This window comes from Ovis aries, chromosome 5 (assembly GCF_016772045.2).
Source record: "Ovis aries strain OAR_USU_Benz2616 breed Rambouillet chromosome 5, ARS-UI_Ramb_v3.0, whole genome shotgun sequence".
NCBI classification, from domain to species: Eukaryota; Metazoa; Chordata; class Mammalia; order Artiodactyla; family Bovidae; genus Ovis; species Ovis aries.
This window is the reverse complement of record NC_056058.1, coordinates 59,252,369-59,278,507: the sequence shown is the minus strand read 5'-3', so window position 1 is coordinate 59,278,507 and position 26,139 is coordinate 59,252,369. Positions and strand designations below refer to the sequence as shown.

Sequence of the window (26,139 nt, the reverse complement as noted above, 5' to 3'; positions counted from 1 at the left end):
TGTTTCTTCTGTCTAGAACACTGTTCCTGCCCCTGCATTATATGTAGCCCTTTAACCTCAGATGCCAGTTTAAATATGTCTTCCCCAGAGAAGTCTCAGCCTACCTAAACAAGTACCTCTATATCCAGCCTATTATTCTCTGTTTCTTTCATCACTTTTTTTTTTTTGGTGAGGCATGTGAGATCCTTGACATTAGTTCCTTGATCAGGGGTCAAACCTGTGCCCCCTGCAGTGGAAGCATGGAGTCTTAACAACTGGACTGCCAGGGAAGTCCTTGTCATAATTTTTATATTATTAATTTGTGGTTTCCTTAGTGTTTGTTTATGAGCTCTATGAAGGTAGGGCTCAGAGTAGGTGTTCCGCTAACTTGAACCGCATGAGAGAAACAGCCCGCTAGGCAGAGGTCCCATTCCAGACCTGCTGTGAGCCCTTAAGAGGGTTCTGGCCTTCTACGTGGCCCCTGTGGACCCTGTTGCCTGATGATCTGTGAGCCATCTGTGTACCAGAAGGACACACCCTTGTTTCCAGGGGCCCTAAGACCAAGGCCAACTGGAGGCTGGGGTGAGGCTGAGATGGGCAAGGTCTTGAAGCCCTTATCTCCGGGAACCCTGTCAAGCCTTGGTAGTGACAGCCTGGCCCAGCAAGAGCAGTTCTAGGAATCTAGGGTGGGAGTGTGGCCTGAAGTCCCCACTGGCCCCTCTGCCCCACCAGATAGCCACTATGCTGAGTGTCCAGGAAGGGGAGGGGCAGTGTCCTCTGTGTGCCTCTTTTGGTTCCCTCGCCTTTAGGTACAAGGACCTACCTGTTCAGGGTGTGCAGGAGGGAAAGATAATGCACTGGGAGTCAGGAGTCCTGCCTTCCTGGCCCCTTCTGTCTCTGCTGACCTCGGGCAAGTCCCCTCCACTCTCTGGGGCTCAGTTTCTGTGCCTGTCTGATGGAGGCACTCTTAGGGCTCTTCAAGCCCTGATGTCCAAGATGAGTGTGCCAATGTGTGGGACATGCATGCTGCGTCCTGACCCCAGGCCTGGGGAGCCTGGAGGAGGGGCAGTGCTGGGAGCGTGGGAGAGCCAGATGTGGTGGCTGCTGGCGCTGCCTGAGTGAGTGCTGAACTGGCCTACTGGGAATTCTCCCACTCAGGCGCCCTTTCTGGCCCCCCTCCTTCACCCTACGGAGAGCTGCTTCAGCTTCCGGCTCTAAGGGGCGTGGGTGGGGGCTGAGGAGGGGGGTCACTTCAGCCTGATTCCCTCCTTTAGAGAAGAACATGGTCCTGAGAGTCTAGACCAGAACCTGGGTGCCTGTCCTGGACTCACATCATAGTCACGCTCCATCCCTGGGCCTCAGACATCCTGGGTGTCAAATTGGCGGTTGCACAGGCTTCCCTCCAACCCTGGTGGTGGCAGCTCCCGGTGACACCAGAGAATCAGGCATCTTTTGTGGAGCTTTCTCACTCTGTCCTAGTCCTTGAACAAAATGCCTTTGGTGCATCACTTACTCAGGCCTCTCAACAACCCCATTTTACAGCTCAAAACACTGAAGCTCTTTGAGCTCAGTTCATGTAATTTGTCCACAGTCACACAGCTAGGAAGTGGCAGAGTTGGATTGGAACTACCCATATCAGAGCCTTGGTTCTTAATCCTTGAGCATGACACTGTGCAGTGGGAAGGGGACGCACCAAACCCCAAGGCCTGCAGCTCCTCTTTCCCCTGCACCCTCTACCTCAGGCGGGGCTCCCCGCACCCCTGCTCTGCCCTCTCAGCCTCACCCTAGCCTCTGCCAAGACAGGATGGTCAGAGGACGGACCCTAGCATCTGGACAGGTGGGAGACGGCTTGTGGCTCGTCCTGTCCACAGTGGGGCTGGGGGCCATGCTGACCACCCCAGTGTGACGGCACTGCTCTGCCCACTGCTCACCCCTTCAGAGTACATAGGGGAAACTGAGGCCCAGGAAGTAGAGGGCTCAGCCGAGGGGTACATAGTGGTGGGCTGCAGCTGGAATGAGGGAAAAACACTATTTCAAGAACAATTCAGACAGTGTACTAAGCCCTTGAGGCACATTATAAATGATAACAGTCTTTTGAGTCATTCCTTGAATTATCTCTAATTTTTCAGAGGAGGAAACTGAGGCTCAGGAGTTTAAATGACTTTCCCAAGATCCTGTAGCTTCAAACTGCTAAAGCTGGGATTTGAAGCAAGCTCTGTCCATCTCTGAAACCTGCCCTGTCAATCATGACCCTTCTTCCTCAGCTGTCCAGCCCTCGGTGAGTGCCCTGTGGGGTTCCATGTGATTCTGCATCCCCCAACCCCATCTCAGCTGTGAGGAGGCGTAACAGCCCTGGTGCCTGCCAAGGGTTAATGGTGGTAGGGGCTAAGTGATTCCAGATGGGCTGGCCGGAAACCGGCGGCCGCCAGCTTCCCAGGGGAGCCACCAGCAGCCGCCCCCTCCCCTCTGTGCTGCATCTCTGGCCCCCAGCTGTCCCCTTGCCCTGGGGCCCACCCGCCTCCTCTCCCTAGCTAGAGTCCAGATCTAAGAGACTTGTAGACAGAGCATCCCAAGGGCCCTCCAGCGCAGTGTGCCCATGCTTGCTATGAACAGATGGGGAAACCGAGGCTCAGAGTGGACGAGGTATCTATCCAAGGCCACACAAGACGTGCATAGTTGGGTCTCAGGACTCCCAGACTGTCTGGTTTGGGTATTGGGATTTGAAATGCCTCCTTGTTCTCCCCCACCAGCCCCACTGACCTGGTCCTAGCAGCTGGACCAAGGCTTCAGAGGTGAATGGCCAAGGCAGACGCTAGGAGGGGAGTTGTAAAGACTGATGAAATCTAGACAGGAAGGCCTGACTCTGTGGTCTTTGGAGTCCCCGGACTTGCCCTATGACCCCCTTGCCACTGAGCTGCACCAAGCCCCCTCCGTTGGGAGACTCTCATAGCTCCCACCCCATCATGTGGACCTAGTCTGAAAAACCCTTCTCCCTCTGTGGTCTAACCCAATGTTCTCCTGGGCAGTCCCTACTGGGACAAGACCAAGAAATGAGCACAAGATTGGTGACCGTGGTTGGCGTGAAATCCCAACCTCCTTCCCCCATGAACAGACACATGGGGTGAGGTGCTGGAGGAAAAGGTTGTAGACAGAGGGCAGGATGGAAGGAGCTCTGGGCAGACTCCGTAGGGCTCCACCTGGGACACCTCTCTTTCCCTCTCTGGGACTCGGTTTCCCCCGTGTTACAGTAGTAGGAGTAGGGCGACACAACCCGATTCTCGTTAAAAATGATGCCCTTGGTCAGGAATCTGTGATTAGAGACTTGTTCTGATCTGAGGAAATGAGGGTTGAAGAAATGAAAGGATGGGACTTCCCTGGAAGTCCAATGGTTAAGACTCTATGCTTCTACTGCAGAGCAGCGGGTTCAGTCCCTGGTCGGGAAATTTCTGCATGCTATGGGATGCATGCAAGGGAAAAAAAAAAAAAAAAGGAGAGGGTGAGAGGTCCAGGGGCTTCCAGAGAAGCCTTGGCAGACCTTGGGGCAGAGGTTGGAAATGGAACACAACAGTACTGGAAGGTAAATGAGAGTTGGGTTAGGGATAACAAGGAAGAGGGTAGGACCGGAGGGCCAGTCAACACTGCAGTGTGGGTCTTCCACTGGGGTCAGAGCACCTGAATCTGTCTGGTGTGTACAGATCTGACCCTGCCCTAGCTCTGCTGTAGCTGTGTGAGCTTGTGAAGCTCATCTGACTCCTCTGGGCTTCAGCTCCTTGTCTACACAATAAGGAAATAATTCTTTCCTGGTCCTCTGGGGATTTTGAGATGATAGAGGAAGATGTCTGGAAATCTGAAGTTTGCTGGGTGATCTTGGGCATGTCTCTTTCCCTTTCTGTGCTAATTCACCCCTGGACCTTGATTTCTTCTTATGAGAGATTGATAACCTCAGAAGGGCTTTTTCTCTCTTCTAAGTCACCTTTTCTCAGAAGCCCTTCCTGATTCCTTCAAGCCTCAGGGAGTGCCCCCCTCTTCGGGCACTGTATCTCCCACTAGCTGGGTACCCTGAGGTTGGAGACTGTAATTTACCACTGCAACCCCAACACCTGGCACAGTGTCTGGCACATAGTAGGTGCTCAGCAAGCTTGTTTAATGAATGAGTGTCGACTGAGTCACCGGGTGGGTTATCAGAGCTCCATCTGCAGATGGGAAAGCTGAGGCCCAGAGAGGGGACCCACCCCCAGGTGCCACAGCCAGGGGAGGCTACCCGAGACAGGCATCAGGCTAGTGGGCCAGGCCACTCTTTAATAAAAGTGACTCAGCGGCTGGCTGGCGTGGGCTGTGGAATTTCTAAACATCCCCTCACATCCTGAGTGAGCAGGCTACGGGAGGGAGCAAGCAGAGGGAAACGAGGAAGAAAAACAAGAAACTTGGGGGAAAAGAAAGAGGGAGGGGGAAACTAAAATTGAAAACAGACACACGCGCGTCCGCCCTCCCCGCCCCCAGCCCCCCTTCCCCCAGCTGGGCCAATCAGAGGCTGCTCTGCAGCCTTTCCCCCAAAGCAGAGGGGGTGGGGGCAGGGAAGCCCACAGTGGGGTGAGCTCCTGGGGCCGCCAGCAGCCCGCAGTCCCTGCCCGCCCTGTCTGGAGCCAGAAGGAAGGAGGGACTGGGAGGAGAGAGCCGGGCCCCTCTGACCAGCGCCACCAGGCAGCAGCCTGCGCTGAGCGACCCGGGCAGCCAGACCCAGGGCGGCCCCTCCTGGCAGCCCTTCTCCTCCACAAGGATGCTTTGGGAGTGAGGCCACTCCTCACCCCGTAGTCCTTCACTCCCTCCATTCTCCTGAGGCTCTGCAAGCCTACAACGCTCCTCACTGTCCTCCCGCTCTGCCACTGCCCCACTTCAGGTTCAGCAGAGTCCTTCTGATGACAAGGGAGAGGAGGCAGTGAGGAGGTCTTCCTGGAGGGGGTGACAGCCCAGAGCCCAGGACTTTGCCCACACTTCAGAAGGCATCAGCAGCAAGGTAAGCGCTGGGAAGAGGAGGGAACTCCAGCGTCTTGTCCTGTCCCCTTGTCCCAGACTGCGCCTTCTTGGGTAGGTCAAAAAATGGAAAATATTTTTAACAAAACCAGATGGGAAGAGGCAACGAGACTGTGGGTGACATCTGGGCTGGAGGAACCAGCTCTCTCCTGCTCAGGCTGCTTTTGGGGTGGGTGCCCCTTGCCCTCATCAAACAAATCCCAGGGGTTTCTGGCAGTGAGGGGGGAGGGGGGCTTCCAAAGCAAAGCGCTGCCTGTAGGGGGCCGCGAGGAGAGCTGGAAGGAGTATGAGAGGGGAATTGGGAGATGGATCCGGAGATGTATCCATGTATCCGGCCGGATACATAGAAAGAGAGCCTAGCAGGGGACTAGGGACCTCAGACACACAGCGTCTGTCCCTGGGCCCAAGCCTTGTCCCTAAGAATCTGCCTGGCTTTACGCCAGTCGGCCGCCAGGCAACCTCTCGGGATTTAAATGGATTTGCAAATTTTCCGGATTCCTAAGATGTCCTTCCAAACCCCCAGCGGCTGGGAAAGTGCGAAGGCGAGGGGGCAGAGGCAGGCCCATCCTCACACAGGCTGGGCTGGGGGTCTGGGATTCAGCAGTCAGATCTGGGGGCCCTGCTGTGAAGAAGAGGGTTGGCTGTTGGGCCCTGTCCTCTGGTCACAGGCAGCTTCTCAGGCCTTCTCATCTTCCTCTTTCTCCGCACCATCCTAAAACATGCATCTGATCACCGTTCCTTCCGTCAGTCTCCCCAGTAGAAGGTACCTATGGAAAGCCCAAACTCCTAACAGCGGCTGCCACTCATCAACACATTGCATGATGCTAGGACCATTTGGCAGAGAAGGCAATGGCACCCCACTCCAGCACTCTTGTCTGGAAAATCCCATGGACGGAGAAGCCTGGAAGGCTGCAGTCCATGGGGTTGCTGAGGTCGGACACGACTGAGCGACTTCACTTTCACTTTTCACTTTCATGCATTGGAGAAGGAAATGGCAACCCATTCCAGTGTTCTTGCCTGGAGAATCCCAGGGACGGGGGAGCCTGGTGGGCTGCCGTCTATGGGGTCGCAGAGTCGGACGCGACTGAAGTGACTTAGCAGCAGCAGCAGCAGCAGGACCATTCGGAGTGTTTTCTATGCTTGATTTCATGTGCGTTCACCATCAAATCCAAAGGAAAGGACTGATTTTATACCATATTTATGGGTGAGGAAACAGAGGGTCAAGACAGCCACACAGCTGGTAGGTGGCAGAGCTCAGGAGATAGTAAGTTCCCTGCCCATCACATCAGACTTGGGCTTTGTGTTCCTGCCAGTCAGAGCCCAGTCTTCACAGAGGAATTTTCATGCTCCTGCCGGTAGGCATGGCCTTCCTCCCTACCTTGCCTTTTCCTTTAAGGACCCTCCTATTCTACCTCCTCCAGGCAACCTTCCTTGGTTCCTCCGGTCTTCCAAGAGCTTGCCATGCCCATCATCCTGGGGCCTTGTTGCTTGATCCTCTTTTTGTGTTCTGTTTACATAACAGAGATTGTTTGGGTCCCAGGCTTCTCCATCCTGTGTTCTGACCCCAGGTCCCCTGGGAAGACAGTGGGACTGAGCAAATGTGGTTGTGAAGGGGAGGAGGGACCTACTGAAGACCTGTGTTCCCAAGGGTGAGCCCAGAACCCAGGCCTCTTATCTTCCTTCCTTTCTTCCTTATCACCCTCTGGGTGCCTTTCCAGAACCTTACATGGTCCTCCCGACATTTTTCTATGTCAAGGGGGGAGTGTTCCTGCCTCTGTGATCCCAAAGTACACAGAAGCCTCTAGTGAGGTCTTCTGAAGTCAGGTATCTTCCCTTGCCTCCAAGCAGCAGGGCCTTGAATCCACAGCACTTGGGAACATGCAGACTATGTTGGTCACCATCCTGGAGTGCTAACTCTGTGCTGGAACCTCTCAGGCCTTATAATCCCTGTTGTAGGCCTTTAGAATCAGTATTATGATTACCCCTGTTTTGAAGACAAGGAAAACAAAGCTCAGAGAAGCTAAGTGACTTTCCCAGGGTCACACAGTTGGTAGAGTTGGTATGTAGGCTGAGGTCTGCCTGAAACCAAAGACTTAACCTCCTTGCTCCCAGGGAGGCTCTGGTCAGGGGAGAGAGTCTCCATTTTCCCACAGAGCCTGCTCCTGGGTCTAGCATCTTCTCCAGCAGAAAGTTTAGCTCCTGGGTCCACCCGGCCCTGACTTGGTCCTGAGTGAGGAGGGAGACCATCTGGTGAGCCCTCTCCCTTCAGTGGTGATCAGGCTGCCCTCCCTCCTCTGTGGGAAGAAGAGCTGAGACTTCTAATTGCCCACAGATGTGGGGCAGTGGAAAGCACCGTGGATTCAGAGTCAGGAGACCCAGCGCTTGTCCTGGCTCCACTCAAATCCTCTGTGTGGCCAACCTCAGGCCCCCACGTCCTCTTTTTTGCTGCGTCTGCATCTGGAAGGCAGTGGGCATGGTGGGTAAACAACACCAGTTTCCGGCATCTGATGACGCCCCCTTGGCTCTAGCTAACAGTGTGACCCTGGGCCAATGCTCTGCCTCTCCGGGCAACAGGCCCCTCCTCTATGAGCAGTAGGGTGGGACAGAGGATCTACAAGATAATAACATAGATAAGGCACTTAGCATGGTTCCTGCATTTTGTGCGGCTGGACCTAACGCCTAAGAGAGCAAAGAGAGCTCCTCTGCTCTCCCCGCCTCCTGTACAGGACGACATGGTTGTGACGTTGGTCTGCACATCGTGAAGGGCTGTAGCCATGGAAGGGAAGGGACCTGGGCGCCATGGCTGTGCTGAAGGCTCACTTTCATCCTCCAGGCGCACCCTGGCTCCGAGACCAGCTGCCTTCTGGGCTGAAGGAGAGAATTCTGGACGTTTTGCTCATGTTGGGCTACTGAATGGTGAGAGGGAGAAAGAAATGAGAGGGCCCCAGGTGCTGCTGAAACACCCCCATGCCCTATTTCTGGCAGATGGTTCAGAAGCCACAGCCAGTGGACCCTTGGAAGGGGGAGATCTTCCCCCCTATTTTCCACATCTCCTCCGCCCCCACCTGCCCATTGGCCATGTCTTCCCAGCATCAGAGCTTGAAACACCTCAACTGGGAAGCCATGTGTGAGAGAGGACAGAACTGGGAGCAGCCTTCTCTAAGCACTTTCACTGTGCTTTTTACATCCATTACCATCACGGTCATGGTTATATTCCTCAGCACTTAGAACAGGCCCGGCCTTCAGTGACTGCTTAATAAATATTTGCGGAACTAATTTAATCATCGCAAACTACCTCAAGGAGTGGACATAAACTCTCCATTTTATAGAAAAAGAAATGCCCAGAGAGGTTAAGAGGTTAAGTCAGTTGCTCTAAGTCCCACAGCTAGGATATGATGGAGTTGGGACTTAAACCTGGTGTTTTTGACTCCAGAGTCCATGACTGAGAGACTGGGTGGGGCCTGGGCTTCAGCTGTGGGGGCCCCTCAGAGCTCTAAAGGTGGTCATCAGACCCTGGAACCCATCCTGTATGACTGTGGGTGAGTCAGTCCCTCTCTGGGCCTCAGTTTTCCCATCAGTAAAATAAGGATTTTTGAACGAGATGATCTCTGAGTTCCTTCCAGCCGTAAAACAATTCCAGGATTCCAAGCCGCGCCAGCCCAGATTGGCAGCCACACAAGCCCTGTTGTGTACTCAGGGATCATACATATTTAACTTCACAATGAAAGGGTTTTTTCTTACCCCTTTTCTGCACGTTATAGAAAGCGGTCAGGATCGATGACCACTAATGGAAAATGGTGCCCTATGATCAAGAGGAAGAACTTTCTGACAATCAGAGCCACCTGGAAATGCACTCTGTTTCTTGGGGGGGCTCTGAGTGTGTGTTTCCCCAGCAGCCACAGGCCCATTTTTCTTGGATACTGAGGAGGGAGGGTCAGGAGGACTGCCTGTGAAGGGGTGTGTGTGGATGCTGTGACCCTTTGCTGATTTTTGAACTTCATGTGCTCTGATTTCAAAGCAAGGCTTTGGCCTATGGTAGATGGACAAATGGTGGGGTCCAGAGGCAAGGGAATGGATGCAGAGACCCACCTCTAATGGGAGGAGTGTGGAATTCACACACTGTTGCTCCCAGTGTAGAAGCCAAATCTAAGCCCCTCCCAAGACTTCAGGCCCAGAACCCTCAGGCCAAAGAGCTTCCTGAACCCCCAGGCCATGGCCCCAGGACCCCTCTTCCTAACCCCAGCCAAGTGCAGGAGGTTGAAAATCAAAGTGCATCATTTTAGCTGCGTTAGCACCCTCTCTTCTCCTCACTTCAGATCAGAGCTCTTTAATGTCTCAAGTGCACAAAACCTTTCATCTGCCAGAGGTACCAGCTTCTCTGCCCTGTGATGGAAATGGTTGTCACTTGGGAGGTGGGGGCAGCAGGGCCAGGGGGTCAGACAGTTCCTGAAGGTCAGAGATGAAAAGGACTATGGGGATCACTGTGCTCAACTTCCTTATTGTATGCAGGGGACACTGAGGTCCAGAGAAGAGGAGACTGTGCCTCAGCCATAGCACTGAGCCCAGGACCCAGCCTGCTGGCCTGGACTTTCCTCTGTGCCAGGGCACGTGTTGGATCTTCTCCACCTGTCTCTGTGGCCCAGGGCTCAGGCTCCAGCTCCCACTAGGTTGAGGTCACAGGGCAGAGTTTGGGCTAGAATGGAGCAACACCACCCCAGTGAGGGATGCGAGCCCCTCTGGGTAGTGCTGTGGACCATGGAGCCTTTGATTATATCACTTCTCCATCCTGGCCATAATTTCCTTTTGTGTAAAACGAGGGGGCAAGGGCACAGTTCAGTGACCCCAAAGGTCGTATCCAGCCCCATCCTTAGCCCCTGAGAGCTCCTGCCAGGCTCTGTGTGGCTGTGTCACATTTCACTGCTGTCCTGGCTGCCTTCTGTCTTGGAAGGGGAGCCGTAAGGGCTGTGACACCTCCTTTTCCTCCTCTTTTAGCTTCTGTACTCCTGAAGCTGAGCCTAAGTGGTGGATAGTGGGAGGAGGTTCCAGCATCAGCCCCAGAGGGAAGGGCTCAGGTTTACAAACCTGTCACGGAAGCCCAGGCTTCTCCTAGCCCAGGGCTTTGGGCATGAAGGTAAAAGCTCAGGGGTGACTCAGTGGACTGTGGGCTATTCCTCTCTTACCTATATTTCTGTTCTTATCATAATAATCTTATCTTATTATGTTCTTATCAGGCTGGGGCCTTTCTGTTGAATGCATAGTAAAAGTGATAAGTACACGGAGAGATGGATAAACAGGTTGGTGGATGGATGGATGGACGAATAGACGAATAGACGGCTCCCCTTTAGTCCAGGGAGCAGGGATGACTTCATAAACTTTCAACCTGTGCAGGCACAAAGGACTTCATGCTTAGAAGGGCCTTGCCTTGAAATGCTTAATAGTATTTTTTAACAAGGGTCCCAACATTTGCATTTTGCCCTCAGCCCAGCAAATTATATAGTTGGTCCTGCCAGGGAATTCAGGCTGGGTTTGAGACGGCTTCATCCTCAAAGCTGGTCTCGCTGCCTCTACTGTCCCCATCCTAATCCACACCCTCCCACAAAATGCCTGGCTCCTCCTGTCACCCCCTCTTGCGGAGGCCTCCCCGTAAGTGCTTAGAGTTGCCCTGTTGTCACCCTAGGCAGCAGCCAGCCCCCCACCCTCACTGTCAATACCCTGACAAGTTGGCTCCCCAGTGCCTCCAGGGCAGAGCCCAAGTCCTTACTCAGCACCCTAAAGTCTTCCCAAAGTGACCCCTGCCTTCCTTCTCTGCCCATCACCTGCCTCTTTGATGAAAAGCCCCAGTTTCCAGCCTCACAGTTCTTTGTTTGCCATCACCCGATGCCTCACGATCTCCCACTTCCTTAACTGCTCATACAGAGCTTCTGTGGAATAGCCTTCCCTGGCATCATCCCCCAGAGAGCCCAACTCACAGCCACTCCTCCCCCTCAGACCATCCTGTAATCATAACAGTTACCACTGACTGAGGACCTGTCATATGTCAGGAGCCTTTCATCATCTCTACCCCTCATAGCAATGGAAAAGGGTGTCTCTTTTGCTGTTTTCCAGGAAAATGGGACTCAGGGAAGTTAAACTCAGAGAAGTCGCATGGTTATGAGGCAGTGGATTAAGTGGCTGGGATTGCTGCTCCTGGCCTGGCTGAGCCCCTCTGGGTGCTTTCAGAGGCATCAGGCCCTGCCCCCTGGCATCAGAGTCCCATATGTCTGTTCAGCCCCCTCATCACCCTGAACCATCACCTCCCTAGATAGAAAGGGTCACCATTGCCTGCTATCCCAGTTTCCCAGCCCAGGGAGTCCCGAGTCATTACAGGGCAGCTGAGGACCAGAGAGCTGACCTTCCACAGCCATGTGAGCTCATGCTGAGTAAGCATCTATTGTGCACCTGTGTGCGTGCTAAGTCACTTCAGTTGTGTCCCACTCTGTGACCCTGTGGACCATAGCCCGCCAGGTTCCTCTGTCCATGGGATTCTCCAGCAAGAATGCCAGAGTGGGTTGCCATGCCCTCCTCCAGGGGATCTTCCCGACCCAGGGATCGAACCCGTATCTCTTATGTCTCCTGCATTGACAGGCGGGTCCTTTACCACTAGTGCCACCTGGGAAACCCATATTGGGCACCTACTGTAAGCCTAATCCTATATGAGGAACTTGAAGATATCCCCCAGATTGTTAGGTGGGCTTTCTCATTTGTGAAAAGTTGAACTAAGGGACTAAGACAAAGAGCAGGTTGGCAGACAGTGGACTGGGAGTCATTAGCCTTGGGTTTTGGTCCTGGAGGAGGGGACCCCACCCCTGCCCAAGCTGAGCCTGCTGACACCCCCAGTAACAACAGCAGTGACCCTTCCTGGCTTTCTCACCACCCCATTTCCCACACGGACCCCTTTGCTGACAAGCCTAGCCTAGCCGGGTCTCAAGGCCAAGTGAGTGAATGAGTGAGTGACTTATTCTCCGTGAGTGAATGAAGAAGAGTCACGTGGCCACTGACTTGGCTGAGGGCTGTGCGCCAGGCCCTGCTCTGTGCATTTTACTTGTATTAACTCATTCGAAGGCCTTGACAACTTGATGACGAGCCCAGACTTTGAGAGAGGAGACCCGAGGCACGGGGAGGCTGAGTAACAGTGAGTGGGAGACTCAAGGTGAGCTCCTGGAGGAAGGGGTGAGAGAACAGATGTGGAGAAAATAAGGGGACTAAGACGTGGGAGTTTTCTCCCCTCTGGCTCTGCTGCGCAGGAGGGCTATGAGGGGAATCTCAATGCTCTGTAATTGGCATCAATTAATGGCAGATTCTTGTTAGCTAGCTGCCCCACCCGACGTGCAGACTCTGGGCTGCTGGGGGAAGGCCGCGTGCTGGTGGGTCAGTCCACACGGCCGAGGCCCGCCTGCCCCCTGCCCACTTGGCTCTGAGAACCCATTCTCTGTGCGGCCCCCACCCCAGCCCGGGGCTGATCCCGGGCTGGCAGCAGCCAGGGGAACAGAAGGTTTGCTTGTCTGCGCCTGCCGCACCCCCCTCCCCAGTCTGAGCCCGGGACCCCTCTCGGGGGCCCCTTTGGCTGCCAGGGCCTGGCGCTCTCTGTTGCCATGGCACCGGCCGGAGATGAGGCTCTGGGGGGCGGCGGGGGCGGGGTTGCAGGGAGGACAGCCGAAGGATGGTGGAGGCCTAGAACTCTGCAGCTGCAGGGGCCCCTGGGCCCTCTGAACAGTGGAAAGGGGGTGCTGGGGCCCCAGCAGGGGTAAGTCTGGACCCTGACTGCAGCATAGCATTGCACCTAGCCCGACTGCCAGGATGCTTCGTCTGAGGCCTTTGGGACAGGGCTTGTGGTAGACCAGAGCCCTGCTGTCCTCAGCAAAGACTCCTCTCCTCAGTGTAGATGCTGACCCCCAGGTTCTGCAGTGATGTCCCAGAAAGGTTCTGAGATCCCACCTTGCTTAACTTCCAAATTCCTGGGTGAGCTGGAGTAGATCCCCTGCTCAGGACTCTGACCTCTGAGGACCCCAAATACCTGAGAGTTTGACCCCGTTAGGGTGAACCCATGTGGTCGTGCTTCTCTGGGAACAAACCTATTTCTGGGCAGAAGCTAGGCAGGCCAACATAGCGGTTAAGAATACATGTTTGGAGTCAGTCAGATGGGCCTGAGTTTGACTCTCAGCTTATCATTGGCTTTTATTAATTTGCTGTATGTCGTTGAGCAAGTTGCCACACCTCTCTGAGGCTTAGTTTTTTTCCTCTATGAATAGGAATAATGATTGTACCCTCCTCACAGGATTGTTGTGAGGATGAAACCAAATTCCCAGGTCATGTCATTTAGCAGAGTGCTTGGCTCTGAATTAGTAAGGGCTTTTGTTTGTTTCCGCATTGTAGAGCATCAGAAAAATGAACGGGAAAAAAGATGCCCTGCTTGTGGGGACAGGGGGTCATTGACGGTGGCAGGGGATATAAAGAGACAGACGGAGCACACGTAATAAGTTTCCAAACAGCCTGACCCCTGAGGAACCTGAGCTGTTCAAAGTGGAATGGGCCACGGTGAGGTGGCGAGATCCCTATCATGGGAGGTGTACAGTTGGGAGGCTCGACAATTGCAGAGAGGCTGGCGGGGAGGTGAGGTAGGAGGGCTTATAGCCCATCTCACACCTAAGAATATAGAGTTCTGTGAAAAATAATGTGACTGCCTCTTCCACCAACTTCAGTTTCACCCAGCTAAAGAGGGGAGAGGTTGGAAAACAGAGGGTGAACAAACAAGCCTGATGACTCCTTTATTGAACTCATACTGTGTGTCAGGCACAAGCTTGACGTCTTTGCCTCCTGCCTTAGAAAGGCTGTCCCACGGGTGTTGAGCCTGTGTGCTCTGGGATCAGTCCACCTGGGATCGAGCATGGGCTCTACCACTGGTGAATTCTGTGACCTTGGGCAACGATTTGCCCTCTCTGATCCTTGTTCTCCTTATCTATAAAATGCAGATGCAACACCAGTGTCATGGATTGTTCTGAGACCATTCACATTAAGGGCCTGGCCCAGGCATTGGGTGATAAGAACTAAATCACAGTTAGCTATTCTTATTTTCAAGGTCTTCTAAGTCCTTGTTCCTTTTTGAGGGGGGCATTGAGGCCCAGCTGGGATCCAGAGGACTCTAGTCCAGGGATCCACTGGGCCTGGGCAGAGCCAGGCCACAATGGCCCAGGGGGTGGCCGTGGGGACGAGCAGGGAGGCCAGTGAGGCGCCGGAGGAGGCAGGAAGCATTTGCTTGGCGGGCGGGTGGACAAGGGTATGTGGCAGGCCTCCCTCCCTCTCTGACCTCCTTCTCAGACCAGTTCCCAGCCTGTGTGGGGACCCAGACCCCCTCCCCTGGGCCCCCAGTGGCCGCGAGGCACACACTGAGCGCTTTCCCACGAACTGTTCCAAGTAACTAAGGCTGCTCCCCCTACCTCCAAGCGCCTGCTGCTACTCTGCGGTGGGTGAGGGGTGTGTGGCAGGAGAGGGGGCTCGGACTGGGAAGGATCAGTCCATGTTTTATCAGCCTGGCTCCAATCCAGACAGATGTTTCGTTTTATTTTGAACTTCCAGAAAAGAGGTCATTTCTTTCCACTGTGTCCCTGGGGAGGCCTCCTGGGGAGTGAAGAACAGAGTGAGTGACAAGAGCGTGGGGGCCTTGCTTGGGCCCCCAGGGAGCTGGAAGGACAGTATCCTGCCCCTTCTGTGGTGATGGACTGTCTGTCAGCAGGGCAGGGCGTGAAGGTTCTTACAGGCTGGGCTAAGAAGCCAGCTTTTATGTAGGGGGGATGGAGAGCTGTGGAGGCACCAGGGAAGGACATGGGTGGGTGGGGATTTCAGGAAGGTTCCTCTGGTCAGGGGATGAGGACAGACAGGAAGGCTCAGACTAGAGGCAATATGGGAGCATGTGGTACCAAGGGGTAGCCAGAGGTCACCAAGCTTGTGCTGGAGAGGGTGGGGTAGGGCCATCAGAGTGATGTTCCATGGAACTGGCACTGTCCTTTCACCCCACATGGACTTCCAGAACAGCTGGATCCCATTCTAGGCCCCAACTTAGCTGATTTCTGCTGCTTTGTTTGGAGGACCTCATAGATACCTGGAAAACAGAAAGGTCCCCTGGGTCTAGAAGCAGCATGGCCGAGAACTGGGCCTGGGTGATTGTGTGGCATCACTGTGTGACTCAGGTCAGGCTGCTCACCCTCTCTGGTCTCCACATGATCCTGAAGTTTGTGGGGAGGTTCAGTGTGTAGGATGGAACGCTGACCTTCAGCAGCAGAAGGGGCGTTGGACTGGGGGGGGGCAGGTGAAAGCTCCACAGCCTCTGCTCAGTTCTAGCTTTCTAACCCCTGCCCATGACTATCTCCCAGCCTAGCGGACCCTGCTCTCCTTCCTGGCTCCCAGGATGGGGTTCCCTACCCATGCTTCCAGATGGCACCGACAGCTCAGCCCACTTGGGGTGAGCCCACAGAGCCACACCCTCTGCCATCACTCCCATACTCCCCCAACTGCTGGAGGGAGGACTCAGGCTTTGGCTCCAGATCCCTCTTGCCCCCACACACTCCCAGGCCTGGAGCTGGCTGCCTTCTTTGAGCTGAGTCATGACATCCTGGCCAGGGCCCCTCCCCACCACCCCACCCCCATCCCAGCATTTCAACTCAGCACGGCTACTTCCAGAGCAGGGTCCCGAGAGTCACCCATGTCAGCCCCAGCAGTGTTCTCAGGACAGCCCTGCCCACCCCATGTACAGATGGGGAAACTGAGGCTCAGAGAGGAGCAGGACTGTACAAGCAGGTGACAGAGCTGGGCTAGGACCCATATCCCCTCCTCTCAGCTGGGGATCTGCCCCTGAAGTTTGTGTCTGGGGCTGTGAAGTGTCCGTGGTGTATAGGAGGGAGGACCAGACCACCAGGCAGGAGACTGGAGTCTGCATCCCCCTTCTGACAGCAACTTAGCAAGTCGCCTCCTCTGAGTCTGTTTCTAATCCCTGTCTGGCTGGGACAAGGCCGGGAAAGTGATATAAAGGTCTGTGTGTGATGGGCGGGGGCAGTATCCTGTCGGGAGGGAGTGGATAGCAACTGTTGTTCAAACCCTGGGCCTTGAACCACCAGCCTCACATCAAAGCCAGGGCTGGAGGCAGGGGCTGCCCAGTCAGTTGAACTACAGTGCCCCTTTGGCCCACTGAACCTGGCCTGCTAGGTCAAAACCCTGACACTGGTCCCTGTCCTTCTCCAAGCCTCAGTTTTCCTATCTGCACAGGGATGCACAGGAAGAGGGTTGGATCAGATAGATGGTCCCTGAGGGCCTCAGAGCTCTGACATTCCAAGACTTTAACCCCATGACCCTAAGGCCAGGCCTCCCCCTCCCTCTGGCATCTTGTTTATTCAGAGCATCCCTGGCCCGAGACTGCAGGCCTCAAGCACCCCTCCTCTGTGAAGCAGGGCTTCCTCCCATCCCCATCTCACTTGATCCTTGCCTCCAGACTGAGTGTCCCCCTGTCCCTTCAGGTACCCACATCCCCTCCAAATCCTAAAACCAGCTCAGGGCCAGCTCCCACTCCTTCTGTTCTGCCTCATCCTCATCTCAGAAAAAGATATTGTGCCTCCAACACAGACACATTCCTGCCCCCTAAGTACTCCAAGCCAGAAATAGGAGTGGGGCTCATTTAGGATACCTCTTTCTCCAGCCCCTCTGCATCCAGTCACCACGTCCTGTCATTCTGGGCTGGATAAGTCTCAGTCCTGTCTGTTTCTATCAGTCCCCGCTGACGTGGGAACAGCCAAACCCAGTAAACACAGTAGTGGTGGCAGAGCCATCTGCCTTGGCTCAATCTCTGCTCTGTGCTCTTAGGCAAGTAAATAAGCACTCCCTGCCTCAGTTTCCCCATCTAAACAGGGTGATCCTTGTATCTGTCTACCTCATAGTGTTGTCTGAGGAGCAAGTGAGTCAGTCTACGTCAAGTGCTCAGGATAGTACCTGGCGCAGTAAGTGCACAGCGCACGTTGACTTGTGGCTTGTCTGCGCCCACACGTGCCTGTGTGTTCAGGTGAGTTTGGGGTCCCATGGGCACATGCTCTATGCGTGTTGTATGTGCATAGCTTTGCTTGTGCTAAGTACACGTGTGATTTAACCTGCATGTGTGCACCTCTCATGGGCACGTGGGAAAGCCCCGAGGTGGTGATGCAGGCGCAGTGGAGCCGCATGCCTGCATGTGTGGGTGTGCGCATGTCTGGTGCCGGCGTGCGGGCTGGGCACACACAGCGCCCGCTGCACAGGGGTGTGTTTCAGAGCATGTGTGAGTGAGCGCGGAGGCAGCAGCCTGTGCCGTGTGCACGTGCTCTCCGTGTGTGAGCCTCCCCCACGGGCAGCCGTGCAGGCCGCCCTCCCCAGCCTGCCTGTGTCGTGGGAGCCTTGGGACCCCGCGGGAGGGAAGCTGCTGCTAGCGGATGTGGCCTAGATGGACTGGATTTATTTAGATTAAGGCGGTGGGAAAGGAGCGGGGGCTTGCATGAGCAAGGCTGAGGCTCTGAGGAGGACTCCGCAAGCACACTTTTTCCTCTGGACTTGAGGTCCTACCCTGGACTGAGGGGGTACCTCTGACTCACTGTGAGGAGCTGGGCAATTATCCCATCTCTGGGTGGATCTCTGTACCCCCAACTGAGCCAAAATAGGAAGAATCATGAGAGCGTCCCACACAGCACTCGCCTCACAAACAAAGGGGAGATCCCTGAGGGTCCCCTCCCTCTCTGCTCCAAGGGCCTTCTGAGGCAGGAGAGCGTGGTAGGAAGGGGTCCTCCTCCCTATGACACCCACTTTGTCCTGGGCGGCTCCTCCCTTGAAAGCAGTCCTGCCCCTGAAGAAGAGAAGTGGCCACAGGCAAGCCCTCTTCCCCTGTATCAGCCACGTGGGCCTTTCTGGGGTTGGCTGGAAACATACAACCTCCGGGAAGCACAGAAGTCTATAGGCATTGGGTAGACACCTGGAGGTGTCAAGAGTCATCCAAGATGGCCCAGGAGGTTGGGTCCCAGTCCCCAGTCCGGTTCTTCCCCATCCACCAGCTTGTTGCCCATGCCACACCTCCCCTGTCACCTCCAGGGGCCCATATTACGTGTTTATCTGTCTGGAAGTCACCTGAAAAACAGAAGCCCAGAGAGGGAAAGACTCTGTCAAAGTACACACAGCAAATCTGGGACCAGACGGTTAGGGAATTGAATCCATGGAGCGAAAATGGGTTATGGATGCTCATTTTGCTCCAGCCTCAGGAATGTTGCCTTTCCTCTCATCAACAACCCCATGTCCCCAGGCCACCCTGGCAGGAATAATAGTGACTAGAACCTTCTCTCTGGCAGTGTTAGAGCAAGGCTGGCTCTCTGAGATGATCCATCCAAACCTATCCCTGTATGGAAGGGGAAACAGACTGCCAGAGAGGGCTGGAGACTCAGTCTCATGGTAGGTCTGAAGTCCCATGTGAAATGCTCATTTCATGGAGGGAGAAGCCAGTTCAAGATCCCTGGTTATCTATACTCTCGCTAAGGTGTCTCCACTCTCCCTGAGCTCCTTTGCCCATCCCATCCTCTCTCTGCAGCCTGATTCTGCCTTTTTGATGTGACTGGGCCGTGACTGTCTGTTCAAGAAGGCCCCTCCCAGCTCAGAGCCTCCGGGACTCTAATACCCCTGAGCCCCAGGTTTAGCAGAGAGGAGCCAGGGTCGGGGGCTGCTCACCCAGGGGCCTAGCACACAGCCTTCCAGAGCCAGGCCAGTCCTAGTTGTCATGACCTCCCATCTCCAGGCAAGCTGACCAAATTCCTCCTTTAGAATAATAAACAGTGTGGCCAGCCAGGGAGGTGGGGAGGGGCTGGGCAAGGAGGCTGAAATGACCCCTTCCCCCAGCCTCCACTGCTAATGATTTTCTTTGGCTGAGATCTCTAGCAGGAAGGGGGGATCCAGAGAGGCACCCACTAAGGGGCAGATAGGCCTCTGTGGGGGCTGCTGGCTCCACTGTGGCGCTGCTTCGTCCTGCCGGAAGAGGTCTGGCAACCAGCTGGAGGGCTGCAGCAGGAGGGGTGGGCGGGGGGCACTGGGGATGCAGCCTCAGCATGGCTGGGCTTTGAGTCTAAAGCATTTGTGAGAGGGGAGGGGGCTTTCAGGCAGGCTGGTCTGAAGGGATGGGGAGAAAGAGGAAGAGGAGAGCAGATTTATTCAGGGAGTTCTTAGGGTGCTGAGCAGAGAGCTGAGACCAGCGGTCCCCAGTCCAGGCCCTTGCCTGTGTCCCATGGTGAATGTGTAAACACAGCCCTGCAAGTGAGCCACTTGCCATCATCCTTTTTTTTTTTTGAGAGCTGAAGACAGAGGCCACTGAAATGTGATGGTGCAGGAGGTAATCCTGCTGGGGCTCAAAGTCAGATCCTAGCCCTGGATTGCAAACTAAAAGGGATGAGATGAGGGTGGAGTGGGAGCAATCTGGCATGGGCTTAGGAGCCAGGCCAGGCTGGGCAGCCACTCAGGGAATGCACCAGGCCTTCTTGTCTCCTTATCACCTGGTCTCTCCCACATTTTTGCCCTGGGACCCCCACCCACTCCTGGCCTCCTTCCTGTCGATACTGCGGTCAGAACTTTGCAAACCTGGGTATTGCTGGTTATTTTGGATCCTCGGATGGGGCTGCCAAGGGCAGGGAGAGGGTGAAGACCCATGTAGTCCAATCTGTCTCCCTCTGTGTCCCTGCTTCTCTTTCTGCCTCCATCACTGGGTGATTCCTGTCTGTATCTCTGAGTCTTTGTCTTTCTACCCCTATCGTTCCAGTCACTTTGTCTCTCTCCAGAACAAGCTCTGCCATGTAAGCCTGGGCAAACTTCTTCCCCTCTTAAAGCCTCAGTTTCCCCATCTGAACACTGAAGGTGGGGGTGAGGGGTCTTGGATTCAGTAGTTTGCAAGGATGCCGTGCTGTGTGGTGAGGCCTCCTCTGGGTCCAGCCCCTGGCCCCTCCCCCTGGGCCTCCCTGTGCAGCTTGGGGCTGAGTTAAGGGGGCCAGGCATGGGGGGTGCCCCCCCACATTCCACAGCCCCACTCCCCCGCTTCCCTTCCCATAGCCGCCTCCATTTCCTGTTGTGCTTGTGGAACTGTGGGAGTTCTTTGGGTTCTGGCTTACCCCCTCCCTCTCCCTCAGGCCTTTCATCACACTTTCCTAAATATTTGTCCTGGCAGATAAGAGCCTGGTATTGGAACTGTCACCGGGAGGACAGGCTGTTAGAGCCGGTGGGCCCCTGAACACTATCCAGGCCAAGATCCCACCCCCACCATACGTACCCAAGGAGAAGTGGGGGGTTCAGTCAAGGCCATCAGAGAAGTAGAGGCAGAGTCAAAGCAAGGTCCAGGCACCCCAAGACTTGGCCCAGTTCAGGGGAAGGAGCCCCTTGGGCATGAGTGCCCTCTTGGTGTGGGGTATGGGTAGTCTTTGACTTTAGCCTGATGGATCCATGGGCTGGGTGGCTCAAGCTGGGTCTTACTCTACAGGACCAGGGCAGAGACGGGCTGTGGCACTGCCTCTCGCTACTCTGAGCCCTGACTCCTATGTAACTTTGCAGGATACCATGCGGCTTCCGAGCGCCCTGCGAGCTGCTGTCCTCAAAGGTAGGTAGGCTTGGGCAGAGATAGAGGGCCCTGGGGAACCTCTAGGTAGGACCCTGAAGCTGGCAGGGTGGTTTATGCTAGCACCAGGACCTGGGAGCCTAGGGACGCTGCTCTGCTCTTGAGCTTTGGGTCCCTGCCTTTCTAGTGGGTCTCAGTGGAGGCCTCCTTCCACTGTCCACCCCTCAGCTCAGAAACTTCAGTGGACCTCTGCCTGTTCAGAGCCATCAGCTCAAATCCTTGGTTTGGCCCTCCATACCACATGTCCCCTCACCAACTGTCCCCACCCTCTTCCCTAACAGTCACTCTGGTCTCCCATCTCTTATCAGCACTTACTGATACCAGTCTGGCCTGTCTGGTTCTGGTGAGGGACTCCCCTCCTGTTCATGGACCCCTCACTGGCTGTGAGCTCCCAAGTCTGGGTGGGCTTTTTCAAGCAATCAATGCTGACCAGGCAATCAGTGACCAGCCAAAGGTTCACCCAAGGATGACTGACCCACTGGCTGAGCACCCATCCATCTAAACGGGTGCTTATTTTCACCTCCAGGGTTTTCAGCTGCTGAGGCTGGGCACAAGGCCTACAGCATCCTTCCTCAGGGCATCAGCAGGCAGAGAGAAAACCAATCATTCGACATCCCCAGCACCTTTCAGCCTCCAGGGACCTCAGTCTCTTTCCTGACCTGATCTGGCCTACTCTGGACTATGTTGGCCACCACCTCCCTAAGCAGGGCCATCTCTGGGCTTTGGGTACAACCTGGGCAGCTGGGGCAGCTGCAGGGAAGAGGCTCAGAAAGTGACCTGGGAAGTAATGCAGGAACTGGGGGCCTGGGAATTGCTTCCCAAGGATTTCCTGATGTCTTTGAGAGAACATGCCTGCAGCCTGAATGCTGCACTGCAGAAGGGCTGCAGGCTGGGGGTCTCTAGGCACTGAGAGCAAGAGGCCAGGAGTCCCTGGGGACTAGAACCTGGGCGGGCAGGTCTCGGAGCCAGGGCTTCCAGTCTCTGTTTCCTGTGGATTAGGGGGGTGTGCTCCTCAGGGTCAGCTGTGGAGAGGTGCTATTGCTCTGTGCCCTGACATCTGATGCCTCCTCTCCCAAAGGCCAGGTGCTATTGCTGCTCCTGCTGTTTCTGCTGGGACCACGGGCCTCCGGGAGCCTGGTCATCATACCCCCGGGGCCAGAACTTGTCCTCAACCTCTCCAGCACATTTGTTCTGACCTGCTCGGGCCCAGCTCCAGTGGTGTGGGAACGGATGTCTCAGAAACCCCCACAGGAAATGACCGAGACCCAGGATGGCACATTCTCCAGCGTGCTGACACTGGTCAACGTCACTGGACTAGACACAGGAGAATACTTCTGTGGCTACAAAGGCTCCCATGGGCTGGAGGCCAGTGAGCGAAAACGGCTCTACATCTTTGTGCCAGGTGAGGACCCCTGGCCAGTGCACTACTCCTCTAGTGCCCTTCTCAGCTGCAGGCATCTGGGGGAGCTGAGAGAGCACTTTACTGAGATGGTGAAACATAGCCATCTCAGAAACGCAGATGAACCAGGGAATCCAGCCTGGCTCAGTCCAGGAGTATGTCCACTCTCACCCCTGGTTCTGGATGTTTGTCTGCTGTCTGCCAGCCTACCCCATTCCTGGTTCCCAAGAATGCTGCATTCTCAGCTGGTTCCAATGTGCACCCCCTTGGCCTCCGCATCCCATCTTCCCCATTTGCCAAGCTCCAGGTCACCAGCTGTCCTTCAGCTTGTGACTTACCTTCTTTCTCAGGCTGATGCTGTCCATATCAAATGCTAAGCTAGAAGGGACCTCTGAGAGCATGCTTCTTCTGTAGAAGGTAGACTGAGGGGCAGAGAGGGGAGAGACTTGTTCAAGGTGACCGAGCAAATCAGGGAAGAGCCAGAAACCCAGCTCCTCTGACTCACATTCTTGGCCCTGCCTCTGGCAGATCCTTCTGTGGGCTTTCTCCCTGTCGACCCCGAGGAGCTATTTATCTTTCTCACGGAAATAACTGAGACCACAATTCCATGCCGAGTGACGGATCCGAGGCTGGTGGTGATGCTGCATGAGAAGAAGGTGGATGTCCCTCTGCCCATAGCCTATGACCCTCAACGTGGCTTCTCTGGTACCTTTGAGGACAAGACCTACATCTGCAAAACCACCATCGGGGACAGGGAGGTGGATTCCGATGCCTACCATGTCTACAGCCTCCAGGGTGAGCCCCCTTTCTGGCCTGGTGCTCAGCCAAGGCAAGTCTGACCCTCCACAGAGGGAAAGACCTTTTCAGATTATCAAGTGTGCAATTCCATTTTCACTGGATTCTCACTACAGCTATGGAAGGCAGGTATGTTGCCCTGTTTTACAGATGAAATAACTGAGGCTCAGAAAGAGGATGAAGTATGCTGAAGGTCATGGGAAGCATTAGTGGTGGAGCTGGGCTGTATATACTGTGGTAGGCAAAGGCATAGGCTTTCAACCAGTGGGATTTGAATCCCAGCTCTGCCACTTCCCATCTAAGTGACTTCACACAAGCAAATAATCTCTCAAAGTCGGCTTCTTCCTCTGTAAAATAGGGATAATACAGACCATTTATCTAGGGGGATTATTGTGAAGATTAAATAAACGATGGAGAGTACCTGGTTGTGCTCAGTAAGTTTCTTTTGTACTTAGGTGCCCAGAGAGTACTTTGATTTCAAAACATTTTAGAATGCCAGTTTCATGAGGACAGGAATTTTGTCTGTTGTATTTCCTGCTAAAGCCCTAGTGCCTAGAATAGTACTTGGCATATAGTAGGTATTTAATAAATATTTGTTGAAAGAATGAATCTTCCACACACCAGTCATGCCCTCCCTCTGTGGACCCTGACCCCATCCCTAAGCTGATGTTTGTGACTTCTTCAGCCCTAAGCCACTCTCTTTCCACCAGTGTCATCCATCAATGTCTCAGTGAATGCAGTGCAGACTGTGGTCCGCCAAGGGGAGAATATCACCATCATGTGCATTGTGACCGGGAATGAGGTGGTCAACTTCGAGTGGACATACCCACGCATGGAGGTAATGCCAGGCCACAAGTTAGAGGAAGGGTCAGGCAGGGATGGATATTTCAGCTTATAGCCTGACTTCCTAGACCTTTTCTGATGCGGGGTGCTTGCCCCAACTGTCCCTACAGAGTGGGCGCCTGGTGGAGCCAGTGACTGACTTCCTCTTTGAAATGCCCCACATACGTTCTATCCTGCACATCCCCAGTGCTGAGCTGGGAGACTCAGGGACCTACATCTGCAATGTGTCAGAAAGTGTGAGCGACCATCGTGATGAAAAGGCTATCAATGTCACCGTGGTCGGTGAGTGCCTTGAGCTTATCCCCAGCCTTCATTCTGAGCTGGACCCAGACCTTGTCACAGCCCTGGGGTACTGTCAGCCATGTTCTAATCCAGCTCAAGCCTCAGTGCCAACCAAAGCCCCATTTCCAGGATCAACCCAACCAAAGCACAGTATCAGCTCCAAATCCAGTCCTAATCCCAACCTAGACTTCCCAGCTAGCTAGAACCTTAGCATCAACCCGATTTCTAAATCCCTACTGCTTCCCTGGTGGCTCAGAGGTTAAATCGTCTGCCTGCCATGCGGGAGATCTGGGTTCGATCCCTGGGTCGGGAAGATCCCCTGGAGAAGGAAATGCAACCCACTCCAGTATTCTTGCCTGGAGAATCCCATGGACAGAGGAGCCTGGTAGGCTGCAGTCCACGGGGTCTCAAAGAGTCGGGCATGACTGAGCGACTTCACTTTCACTTTCACTACCATTCCAGGCCCAGGCCGCCCCATCCCCAAACTGAAGCAGGCTATAACTCATCTCAGCCACAATCACGCACACCTAAAGAGCACTGCAACTCTAGTCTCGATCTTGAACCCTGCCCCCAAACCAATATCAGACTCAAATTTGGTTCCTGCTCCATTCCATCTCAGTCCCAACCTGAACCCCCAAGCTCAGGTTCAGTCCCTAAAGCCTGAAGCCCTGCTTCCAGTATGCTGGGCTCCTTGGGTGTACTGCTGATGCCCCGCCCCAGGAGCCCCGCCCCCAGGAGGTGCTGCCCCATTGGCTCAGGACACAGCCCCACCCCTGACGGCTGCCCCTTGCAGAGAACGGCTATGTGCGGCTGCTGGGAGAGCTGGACCCTGTGCAATTCGCCGAGCTCCACCGCAGCCGGACACTGCAGGTGGTATTTGAGGCCTACCCGCCGCCCACTGTCATGTGGTTCAAGGACAACCGAACCCTGGGTGACTCTAGCGCCGGCGAGATCGTGCTGTCCACGCGCAATGTGTCTGAGACTCGGTGAGCAGCCACCTGTCCACTCTATTATAATAGTTGTTGTTCTCTGCAGCTGCTAGGCAGCCCACAGCCTTAAGACCTATCGAGGCCCATCTTTCCTGAGAGCCTACTACGTGACAGGCACCCTGCCAGGCCACTGTGCCAGGCACTGGGGGCACTGCCTAGAAGAGAACCAGACAGTTCCATCCTTCCTAGAGTTTCCTCTCTAGAGGGGAAAACAGATGCTGGTCAGATGACCACCCAGATGTTTAGTTGTCCTTGTGATGGGTGGAGCCAGCAGGAAGCAGCCCTGGAGAAAAAGACAGATGACTAGGGAAGAGGGCCAGGCAGGCCACTGCCACCTATCCAAGAATGTGGCCCTGAGGCTGGAGATTAGCAGGCTGACCTGAGTGCTGTATGTTAGAATAAGGCAGTTCAGGCCTTTCTGAAAGGGATGAAATGTGGCCGAACAGACACAGTGTTTCCCCTCCACCATGCCCTCCACCCCAGTCCTCCTAACCCTCCCTCTTGGCTCACTGGAGCTGCCTATGGGTGGGGATCCAGAAGTCCTGGCACTGCTACCGACAGCCATGTGACCTTGGCAATCCCCTTCTACTCCCTGGACCTTGTTTTTCTTATCTTTACAAGAAAGGTGAGGGCTTGTAAGAGTTCTCCCAGCTCTGACAGCTGGTCCCCTGGCCTGTCCTCCTCAGGTATGTGTCAGAGCTGACACTGGTGCGGGTAAAGGTGGCTGAGGCTGGCTACTACACCATGCGGGCCTTCCATGAGGATGCTGAAGCCCAGCTCTCCTTCCAGCTGCAGGTCAATGGTGAGGAGCCTTCCCCCCTGCTTTCCTTCCCCTGACCCTCCCACCTCTATTCTCTCTCCATTCCTACACTGGCCATCCACCCAGAGGAGGACCAGAAGACGGAGTCCAGGACTCAGAGGGCTGGATTCTAGACCAGGCTGCAACACTGACCACTGCTGTATGCACATCCCCTCTTTGGGCTTCAGTTTCCCCAGCTTTACCCAGTGCACGGAAGTCATTGCACTAGACTGGTGTTTGCAGAACCTCAGGCATTCATGTCCCAGTGCCATGATTTTTCCTTCTCATGCACCACGTACACTATACTACTAATTAGATGTTTATTGAGCAGCTACACTAT

General features: G+C 54.8%; 1 protein-coding gene across 8 annotated transcripts in view; it reads left to right on the top strand.

Moving 5' to 3' along the window:
* Positions 1-4,624: 4,624 nt before the first annotated feature.
* The window catches only part of PDGFRB (platelet derived growth factor receptor beta), a 37,630-nt gene continuing 16,115 nt past the window's right edge, over positions 4,625-26,139 (top strand). The window contains exons 1-11 of one of the 8 annotated variants that reach the window (XM_042250970.2): positions 4,625-4,993; positions 7,844-7,926; positions 16,971-17,092; positions 18,396-18,495; positions 20,629-20,674; positions 21,771-22,094; positions 22,620-22,886; positions 23,597-23,724; positions 23,840-24,011; positions 24,805-24,997; positions 25,687-25,802. In XM_042250970.2, coding sequence (XP_042106904.1) covers positions 18,493-18,495; positions 20,629-20,674; positions 21,771-22,094; positions 22,620-22,886; positions 23,597-23,724; positions 23,840-24,011; positions 24,805-24,997; positions 25,687-25,802 — 1,249 coding nt within the window. In that variant the 5' untranslated portion in view covers positions 4,625-4,993; positions 7,844-7,926; positions 16,971-17,092; positions 18,396-18,492. Of the gene's footprint in view, positions 4,994-7,843; positions 7,927-16,970; positions 17,093-18,395; positions 18,496-20,628; positions 20,675-21,770; positions 22,095-22,619; positions 22,921-23,596; positions 23,725-23,839; positions 24,012-24,804; positions 24,998-25,686; positions 25,803-26,139 lie in introns of those variants that run through there. The other 7 variants (XM_042250969.2, XM_060415905.1, XM_027970399.3 and 4 more) reach the window with 7 other exon arrangements.